Here is a 10645-nt window from a genome sequence, read left to right as displayed (position 1 = left end):
AGCGCTGAGCTCTATTTTCATAGGAAATGCTGGCCTATCCTGATTTTTGTGCAGGCGCAAGACTCACTGTCAATGTTTGCTAATATGGCAGATGACCTTGAAAGCATTATTGTGTTACCATTATGATATTATATCGTATCAAATTAAAATGAAAACATGATATCGTGAAGGAACATTGCACGCACGTCGAGATCCATCACCAGGTTTAGTCCGTGGCAACACGACAAGCAGAGGCGAAACTAACGACATTTACAAAAGCCCAGTTCAATTTCATTGTGTCAGTGAGCCAAGGAGGCCCTCGAGGCCTTGCCAATGTTATTCATTACACTTGCGCTTTTCATTCTATTACATTATACAAGTCTTGTTGCAGGAGCCGGCATCCTTTTAAAAATAAATAAATACACGAATAAATAAATCGCTAAATGCTACCATACTTTAAGTTCCAGAGGGTGGGAAAAGACTGTGGTCAACAGGAAGAAAATTAACTAAAAAAAAAGAATATATTAATGTGATGCAGCACAGATTTGTACGTGATAACGACATCTGGCAGCGGGCGAGCTCCGGGAGGGTGAATAAATAAAAGATGAAGGATAAAAATAATGCAAGTTAACAGACGTATAGTGAACAAGGAAAAAGGGGCTATAGGGAAGGGATACCTCAGGGGAGTAAATGAACTCTTCCCCCCCTCTTGTGCCACATCTGGATAACACACACACACATCAACATAGAGCATCAAACGGAAGCGTGGAGAAGAAAGGGCCAGTGGGCAGGTGGCATGGCGACTTTTAGATGTGACAATTGATTTGGTACACGGGTGTAAGTCAACGTAAGTACAGATACATTTTGGAGACGATTGATCTCAGTGTTTGGATTAGGCCATGTTACGATTTGCATGATGCGTTTGACACCTTGGCTCAATATATTGCAAATATTACATTGGGGTCGGCAACTAAAAATCTATTTGAAGCAAATAGTTTGTTTTGCATTATGTTTCCTAATTGTACCCAATGTGAAACTTTCACCGTCAACACCCCCCTGAGGGCAACGCGACCATAACAACAATTTCCCCCATGATGAAAACATGTTTGGCATGTTGGCCTAAACATTTATGACTTCTTTTTCACATGCCTCCTTAACTTAGTAGCGGAGTGTGACCTCTCCAGCAAACAAAATGTATCACATAACTGTGAGCTGTCACTTCTGACAGAGGGTGTAACCACCTTACGTCTACTGATAAATGATGGAATATGTCACAAACATGTGGAACGGACATGGGTTGGGTCTTGTGTGTGTGTTTGTGTGCGTGCGTGTGTGTGTGTGTGTGCGCGTGTGCGTGTGCGTGTGTGTGTGTGTGTGTGTGTGTGTGTGAGAATTGTAGTGGTAGGAAGTGACAAAGTACAAATACTTTGTGACTCCCTCGAACTGAGCCGTCCCATATTGAATCAAACTGGGTCGAACCGATTTGAATCGTTCAAATCGATTTGTTTTTCACCTCGCGTATGAAAACTCCATCAAATGATCTTTTGGGGAGCGACGCAGACCCCTAATATACACATAATGATTAATTAATAATTTACAATTATGATTTGAATAACTAGCTTTAGGAATATAAAAACTAATTTGCCTTTAAATACAGTAGATGCAGTTTGTGACTTCCCTTTTGTCTTTCCTCATACTTTCTCCACTTCCTGTATGTCAGAGCAGATAACATTAGCAGTGTATGTGGTCTGGAAGATGCAGACTATTTCCTGGTACAAGGGAACCTTTGAAAGTGAACACAATCTGTTCTGGAACATTCTAATTTGCTAAGGACAATTTCTTGTGGTTGTGGTGGGGGTGGGGGCCTACATTGTCGATTTAAATGAGAGATGAAATAGCGCGAGTAAATTTTACAGAAATGCATCGCCTCTCTTATCACAAATTCTTCTCTCTCCTCCTTCTCATACATCTGGCCAATATTTATATTCATAACAAGAGGGAATGATATTAAATAAGTGAGGCAGTGCTATAAGGCGGCTGCCTCCTGTAATAAACTTCCAGCGGGCTGGATGGATTGCAGACACCTCCACCAGCCTGCAGCGCTCTGCTCAGCATCATCAGCATCATCATCTTTGGGCTGGGTTCTTTTCTCGCCAATTTATGTGACTTCATTTTTCTTGTGGAACTGTTGTATATATGAATATGGAGAGAAGGAATGGCTGTCATACAAACACCATTGTATGATGGAGTTATTTTATATTATGGCTAGCCTAGCAGATTTGATTAGCAATCGCTGGTGGATAACGGGCAATCTAATGAAAAGTTTGCTTAGCGCCGCGTAATGACTGAAAACAGATGGAAGCGCTTGTCAAAAACCTCTCCAAATAGCAAAAGAGTACATGCCAAAAGTAGTCATGGCGCACATCCTGACATTAAGCTCCCAAATACATTAAGCCCCCTTCCTAATTTGCAGCCATGCGAACTAACCAAAGATTGGCAGGCAATCAGTGAGCAATCAAGCCAATCAAGACTGCAAACAAGCAAAAACAAACAGCGGGAGGGTGAGCGATGGCGAGACGGCGCTCCCGTCGGCCCCGCCTGACCTCGGGATGTGGCGGCCCCCCATGACAAATAAGCTCAATCACACTCAGCGCACTTCCTCCATCCAACTCCTCAACAAACGCTTCTATTCTCTCAATCCAGCTCCCATTTTTCTCCTCTCTCTCCCCCCCTTCCAGTCCATCTGCCCGGGCAGGCAGGAGGCATCGTGGGAGTTTTAATTGCCTTGCATTTCCATGAAGCCAACTTCATTACATTAGTCGCTGCAGCCCACGCTGCATACTTGTAACCTGCTGCAATGTGTTGTCTTTATTTACACGCTCAGTTAGGGGGGGGGGGGCGTCATCACTAGGGCCAGTGTGAGGGAAAAGGTCAAAGGGAGCATAGATGTCCATTGTCAGGGCCTTGGAGCGTGGGGGTGGGGGGCACACGCTAAAGAATCCAAAGTCTCACTCATGTACTGGATGAGGACCAGCTCAGGCTGGGATCAGAACTTATAATTTAGTTAAAGGCAAGGAAATATCTGAATTGGCACAATCCGGTTACTTATTTCTGCAACTTTTGTCTATTAGATATTCTGTGATTTTAAATATGAATCAGAAGTTGCAATCATTTTTCAATAAATACTAGTTTTTGGCTGCACTGCCCATTACTTTTGTTTCCGTGCATTTGTCAATTCTACAGGGCTAGCACGTTACTTCACTGCAAATCGACATGACAAGAACCTTCCTCACCACAGCTTCATTTTGGTCTTCCTGTCATCCCATTGCTCCATATGTACTAAACACACTCTTACGCATGTACCACATGTGTCCATTCATGAATTTACTCCACTAAATGTACAGTTCACGACCCGGTCTTGACAGTCAGGCATTACGTGCGCTCCTCTTTCGCAAGTTCCCACTCGGCCACTCTTGCACAAATCCTTTCGCCGTTGTTATCAAAGATGATACAGTATGTACTCCGACTTATGCAATGGAATAAAAGGGAGGTAACAAAAGACTTTTTCCAGAGGGGAGAGCTATTTTGAAATGTAATAGCGGTTAAGAGAGACAATAGCGGTAGATGCGGAAAAGAACTGGCCGCAATGAGCGAATGTCTGTGGAAGTAAATATGAAGGCAGAGGAGGCACGCCAATGTCCTCAGAGCATATTAACGAAACTTAATGGACAGACTGGCTCCAGGAGACCTCGCCATCCATTATCTGGCTGTTGCCCCGCGCAACCAGATAGTCTTTCGGCTTGTCATACGCTATCTTCTATTTTTCTCCTTGTCTTATTTCCACCGGCCATACTGTAATGAATCGCTAAATCAATTGGCTGCTTTAGTAGTGGACCCCAGGACACAGTGTAAAAAGAGATTACTAGAAGTGAAAAGCTGAAAATGAAGTTCACGTCTGGAAATCACATCATTTTCTTATTTACCGGAACACACTATTGAATTTGAATATAATGTCTTATGCTACAAGAAATGTTAGTAGCTGCAAAGAGCGCAACATTGGCTAGAACTTGCATATCTTTCTGTTATGACAAATTTCTGACAAGAATTGGTGAAAGTGTTGATGCAATCGATTATGTAATTTCCCCACTATTTAGAGAAACCCGTCCTCAGGGATACGCTGTGGTTGACAATAAAATCGGATTGGATGACTAACTATTGTCACTTATGTCACATATTTATCGATGAAGAAAGTTAGGACAGGTTGCAGCTATCCGCACGTTAACAAGGGAATTAAATGGACTAAGTTTTGCTTCTTGCATTATATCTTCAGGATTGCGTCACATGATGTGTTTTGGCAACCTGCCACAAGTGGTGAGAAAATGACAAAATCCTTAGAGAATTTAAGGGAGGATTTAAAAAAATAAAAATACTTAAAACAGGAGTGGCACTGAAAGATGATTGCTTGCTGCTCAGTGGCTAATCTCTCATTAATCTGCAGCATTTACCGACTGATCAGCATTTCTCAATTGTGCAAAATTATTACAAGTGACAGTTTCAACGTGCGCCCCAAATTGGTTTTGTGCTTTGTTGACCACCTCCCCTCTCACCAACCTGCATGGATTACTCATACAACAGGAAACCGTGACGCCAAGCTCCATAAAGTGGGATGGAAGGACATCATATCAGCATTAATCTTCCACTTAGCAGAGCAGCCTGAGGACAGACAGAGAGATGGAGAAGGAGAAAATGTGATTCTCAGCTCTTCCCAACCGGACTCGGGCTTTTGACTTTTATGACTTCCTCGCTAGGCTATAAAACATGTGAAGGTCTCGTCGGGTCACGAACAAATTCACTTTGGTGTTCTCGTGAACTTTGATCAAGATCAGGCCAGATTGTGTGCACTCTGTGCACCAAGCGACGCGTATCACCGTTCCTACTTTTCTCCCTACAATTGCCATGAAGTGGTTTCATTTGATTGGACATCTCTGCCTTTGAGGGCAGGAGGCAATCGGAGAATTTGGTTTAGTTTGCAGGAAATACAAGGGGAATCTTTGTATACAGATAAATTATAGTTGACATTTAATGCACCACCAGGCCAAACTGGCAACATCAGCAAAAATGTGACCGTACAGAAGTTTCCTTGTTGCTGTGTTCGCACAGTTCCACAAAAAAAACATTGCAACTGTCTGGTTAAAACAAATGGGAAAAACTGGTTAGCCCCCCCCCAAAAAAAAGTGAACTGAAAATGAACTGATGACCTTCCCTATTGAATTTTCCACTGTAATGGATGGATTTGTCTTATTAAAAACGACGCTATAATAGTATTTATTTATTCTTGCTGTTACAAATTATGCTTGTTTTCCGAAACGTGGAGAAAGGAGCAATAACTTTTACAATTTATAACAATTTATAAAAAAATTTTTTTAGCCAACTTGTATGTTATCTGTTTAACTTGCACACAGCAACAACTACAGCTGGCACTCTCACTTTTTGATTCCTTTTGAATTACTTTCCGCCTATTATTAAACTGGCTATATTGACACAAATACAAAATGAGATCACTCACAAGTGTTCAGGTGTTCACAGGTGTTCACACAAAACCTGCTCCAGCGCCGGATGTCACTGATTTGGGAGAAATGATGGTACACACTAACAAAAGAATATCCCAGATAGTAAAGTAATTGTACTGTATAAAAACAGTTTTCCCCTTGCAATTAGAAAACTAGTTAGTTTAAACTCGGCCACCCGACGTAGTGCCTTCGTTTGTCATTGTAGCAGTGCACTAGCGCCCCTTAGTGGCAAATGTATAGTAACAGAGCAGCGGATTGGGGCTGTCCTAGATATGCCTGACGTACTTTCGCTGCAATTCCTTTTTAATTTAAATAGGAAATAAATCCTCGTTTTCATTTTTTTGTATCTATTTATACCAAGAATATTTCCATTATACAAAATTATTGGACAATCCTTAAATTAGGACATGTAATTTACCATGCCTGATTAAAATTGACCGACTGTCAATGAGTGGTTACGCTGCGAGCTGTCAGACAGCAAGCAGGGACGGCGGACGCTAATATTTCATTCTCATCAGTGATCCGATTGCAATCGCCAACATGTTCGAAGAGGCGAGCGAAGTGTTCGATAACATGTTTAAATCTTCCTTTCCCCTCACCTTCATTGTATTTATCCCAGCGGTGCTCATCCTGGTGTCCCCGCTCCATGCCGAAGCCGCACATGAGTTCACGGTATATCGCATGCAGCAGTATGACCTGCAGGGACAGCCGTACGGTAAGTCCCGCAATACCTTTGACGATCAGTTACCCTCTTGAAATGTCCTATTTTTGGACACGAAAACTACAACGATCAGAAACTAATCGTAGCCTTCAGTTGATGTTTGATCTCGTATCAATGTTGCTTAGAAATCACGGCATGGAATGGGTTTGCATATGTTAGCTTGTGGCTAATGTAGCTCGCAATGCTACTAGGCTAGTTGGTAGCAACTTTTAAAAAAGGAATGTCGTAGAATGACTTCATTTGACAGAATTTTCTCATAAAGACAACAGACGAATGTTCTTCATTATGTAAACGTCATCTTCTCACTTGATTGAGGGTTCCAATCTTGGCTGGCTTTCTTGTGTGGAATTTGCATGATTTCACCTCTGCTTTCATGTTTATCAAGATCTAGACACGCCCTATGGAAGGTGGATGGATGAGAATGTGAAACTGATCCTCATTTAGATCATCTGAATTTGCACAGGAGGCGCAGTTGTAAATTATGTTATGTCAATTTAGAAGCAAGCCAAAGAACCTGGAGACAAACCACACAAGCATGAGAAAAACTCTACACAGTGCTGAGATTTGAACTCTGACCTCCAGAACTGTGAAGCAGACATGTTAACCATTAGTGGTGGTGCGTTTTTAATAAGACTGAACAGTAACTAAACATGTCTGCGGAATTCCTCAGGTACCAGAAACGCCATCCTGAACACCGAAGCTCGTACTGTGGAGGCGGAGGTGTTAAGTCGTCGCTGTGTCATCATGCGGCTCGCAGATTTCTCCTATGACAAATATCAGAAAGCCTTACGCCAGTCTGCAGGGGCCGTGGTCATCATCCTGCCCCAAAACATGTCCACTATGCCCCAGGACATAGTGCAGGTACTCCGAATTTTGATACAGATTGCAAAATCGACACATTTGTGAACCATTGGTTTCACTTCTCCATTTTTACGAACGTTGCATTAGTTGTGACTGATTAAGATTCCACGTAGTGTTTTCATTTGTCTCTTCCAAATGTAACATTTTTGTTAGCAATTCATGGAGCTGGAGCCGGAGATGTTGTCCACAGAGACCATCGTCCCCGTCTACTTCGCCATGGAGGATGATGAGCTGCTGTCCATTTACACTCAAACCCTGACCTCCTCCTCCTCCCAGGGAGCCTTGTCTGCAGCTGAAGGTAAAGGTTTTTCCATTCTGCATTGCCCTTGAACAGAAAAACGACAACACAGTCAATTCAAGATGTCAACCAGTCCTTGTTGTCATTCTGTAGTATTGGTGCATACGGCCACTGCTAATGGCTTCCAAATGGTCACCAGTGGTGCTCAGAGCAAAGCCATGAGCGACTGGGCCATCACCAGTCTGGAGGTGAGTGACCGATTTCACACGAGTCCGCCTCGAGTTTCATCGCTCACCAGTTAATAAGATGCTTTATAATTTTTCAGGGACGCCTGACTGGCGTCGGAGGAGAGGACCTACCCACAATCGTGTTGGTGGCTCATTACGACTCCTTTGGAGTTGCTCCGGTATGGCGGCCATTTTTTTTTGGGGGGGGGGGGGGGGGGACTTGTAATATTGTAATAAGGATAATCACACCGCTTTGTATTTGCGCGTCCAGTGGCTGTCATATGGCGCCGACTCAAATGGAAGCGGGGTGTCCATGTTACTGGAGCTGGCCCGTCTCTTCTCCAAACTTTACACTTATAAGAGGACACATGCTGGGTGAGCACATGTTCAAGCAGATGAAATATACTCCAAGGTCATTTTATTAGGCACACCTGCACTGTCAAGCACTCGAAAATGTTCATATTGACCGTTTGTTTAATTTTCAGATACAACTTGCTGTTCTTTGTTTCTGGTGGGGGCAAGTTCAACTACCAGGGCACCAAACGCTGGCTCGAAGACAATCTGGACCACACAGGTCCATTCCTCCGTCAACCTTTCTCATTTTCGAATCGTCCTCTCCATCTGATCCCACCTCAAATTTCTATTTCTCTCTGTAGACTCGAGTCTTCTCCAGGACAACGTTGCTTTTGTGCTGTGTCTCGATACTTTGGGCAACGGAGACGCTTTGCACCTGCACGTGTCCAAACCTCCTAAAGAGGGAACTCCACAGTATGCTTTGCTCAGTGAGCTGGAAATGGTAAGATGGTTCTCACTTCGTCTTCATGAAAGCGCTAATGCACATTGACGGTTAGCGAACAAGCGCACAGCAAGGTATTCCGGAAATTTTGACCACCCGCTTCGACTCCCAGGTGGCGGCCAGCCAGTACCCGGGGATGAAGTTCTCCATGGTCCACAAGAAAATCAACCTGGCCGACGACATGCTGGCGTGGGAGCACGAGCGCTTCGGGATCCGCCGCCTGCCAGCCTTCACGCTCTCGCACCTGCCCTCGCACCGCCTGCCGCAGCGCTCCAGCATCATGGACGTGCGGTCAGTGTCCCCCTCCCCTCGCTACGGAGCGGGAGAGCCCCCTGCTGGGTGGGTTCACTACTGCACAAATTCTATGTGAAGTCAGCACATTTGCTCACTGCCTCCGTTTTACTTGCCCTTCACATTGTGGACATTGTCTTACTGCGTGTTCCAGGCCACACGTAGACATTGAGAAGCTCAGCAGGAACACAAAGGTGGTGGCCGAGGCTCTAGCCCGAGTCATTTACAACCTCACTGAAAAGGTGAGACTCCTCTAAATGAGTCATGTTTTATAGCCTGTCAAGTCACTGGTGGCTTTTTATGTCCTCTCAGGGAGCCCCGAGCGACCTGCACATCTTCACTGAACAAATGGTGAGCTAATCGCTACTCCGCATGATTTTTTTTTTTGGTTCTGGATGTATATGACGTGTTCATACATTCCGTCCAGCAGGTACAAGAGGAGCACCTGTCCGCCATGGTGGACTGGCTGACAGCACAGCCGCGGGCCGCCCAGCTGGTGGACAAGGACAGCAGCGTGGTGTCCACCTTGGAGTACCACCTGGGACGCTACCTCAAGGATGTCAAGAAACATTACGTCAAAGCAGACAAGCGGTAATCATTACCATGTGATTTCTGTCTTAAATAATATTGATTCTGATCTTTAGTTCTTTCCCACACAAAGTGATTTTTCATATAAAAATATGTTTGTGTCTTCCAGGGATCCAGAGTTTGTCTTCTACGACCAGCTCAAGCAGACCATGAATGCTTACAGGTGATTGTTTGATACCAAAAAAAAAAAAAATTCAATCAAGTGTAATAGGAATGATTTACTCACAAAACTGTTGTCTATAATTTTGCTTTGGATGATCCTCCCGATTAGAGTCAAGCCGGCCATCTTTGACCTGTTGCTGGCCGTCTGCATCGCTGCCTACCTTGGCGCCATGTATCTTGCCATCCAAGTAAGCCCCATCCATATTGAAATTTGAAATCAGTGAAAGCTAAAAATCGGGTTAACATTTTTTTTTCCTCCCCCCTCCCAACAGAATTTTGGAGTTTTATACAGCGTGGCACGAAGAGTCACCCAACCCAAAGTGAAGGCCCACTAAAGCCAGCCGAGACAACCTTCCAACCCCCATAAACCCGTTTCTTGTTTTTGACACTCTCAGGGTGCTTTTCAAAGCCGCCCCAGTCATTCCCATTATTCTCTGCCATACAGCTATGTGGTCACTTCCTGTGCTCGCTGCCTACTTGAAATTTGCATGCAGACAGAAGTAGTTTCATACAAACCCCCCCCCCCCCCCCCCCCCCCCACACACACACACACCCTCACGCTCGTCTTCACCAATGCACTGATGTCACTGGCAGCTGGAGGGACGCAAATCTGTCTTACTGTAAAATATATTTTTTTCTATTCTTCAGAACCTCTTTGAAATAATAAGCAATCTTTTTAAGTGAAACAACTTTTAATCGGTTGGATGTTTTTTTTTATTTATCCACCTCATAATATGTGGGCCACATGGTTGGCTTACGAGCCAGTAATGGGAAAAATGCTAATGATTGAAAAGTACCTGAAAGTCCCGACTAGTTACTTGGCACTAACTAAATCATTCACTTTTGAGGCCAAACAAGCCATGTATTAAAAACAGAAGCCCGACTGAAGTATTGTTAACCAATCAAGTTCATGTGTAGTAGTATGTAGGTAACCTTTAATGTTAAAAGTAAGATATTCACTCTACTTTGTCCCACTTTAAAAGAAAAAGTACGATATAGTAGAGCTTAGTCGAAATGGAACCCTGAAAAGTGATTCTAATCACGTGTGTGTGCATGTATGTGGCTTCATGTGTCTTATTCTGACCTTCCCAATGTCCTGTGTTTGAACGCAGCAAAAGGTAAAAGCCTCAAGTCCATTTTCTTGTCTAATCACACCTTTGTGTGTAAAAGTGCATCTGCAACTTGATAAATTAAATTTTTTTTTTTGTTATC

The 10645-nt window shown here is 43.7% G+C and overlaps 1 protein-coding gene across 4 annotated transcripts; it reads left to right on the top strand.

Moving 5' to 3' along the window:
* The first annotated feature begins 6089 nt into the window (after positions 1-6089).
* ncln (nicalin) lies at positions 6090-10643 on the top strand. Of its 4 annotated transcripts, none has more exons than XM_061297181.1 (15): positions 6090-6264; positions 6941-7131; positions 7285-7429; positions 7523-7617; positions 7695-7775; positions 7868-7971; positions 8082-8170; positions 8253-8392; positions 8505-8683; positions 8838-8925; positions 8996-9034; positions 9114-9274; positions 9381-9434; positions 9543-9621; positions 9706-10643. In XM_061297181.1, the coding sequence occupies exons 1-15, from the start codon at positions 6090-6092 to the stop codon at positions 9766-9768; spliced, it is 1683 nt and encodes a 560-aa protein (XP_061153165.1). In that variant the 3' UTR covers positions 9769-10643. The 4 variants fall into 4 exon arrangements, with proteins under 4 accessions (XP_061153165.1, XP_061153164.1, XP_061153163.1 ...); XM_061297180.1 differs by having other exon boundaries at positions 9111-9274; XM_061297179.1 differs by having other exon boundaries at positions 8505-8731.
* The last annotated feature ends 2 nt before the right edge of the window (positions 10644-10645 follow it).

This window comes from Syngnathus typhle, linkage group LG14 (assembly GCF_033458585.1).
Source record: "Syngnathus typhle isolate RoL2023-S1 ecotype Sweden linkage group LG14, RoL_Styp_1.0, whole genome shotgun sequence".
Taxonomy (NCBI): Eukaryota; Metazoa; Chordata; class Actinopteri; order Syngnathiformes; family Syngnathidae; genus Syngnathus; species Syngnathus typhle.
This window is presented reverse-complemented; position numbering and strand designations above follow the sequence as displayed.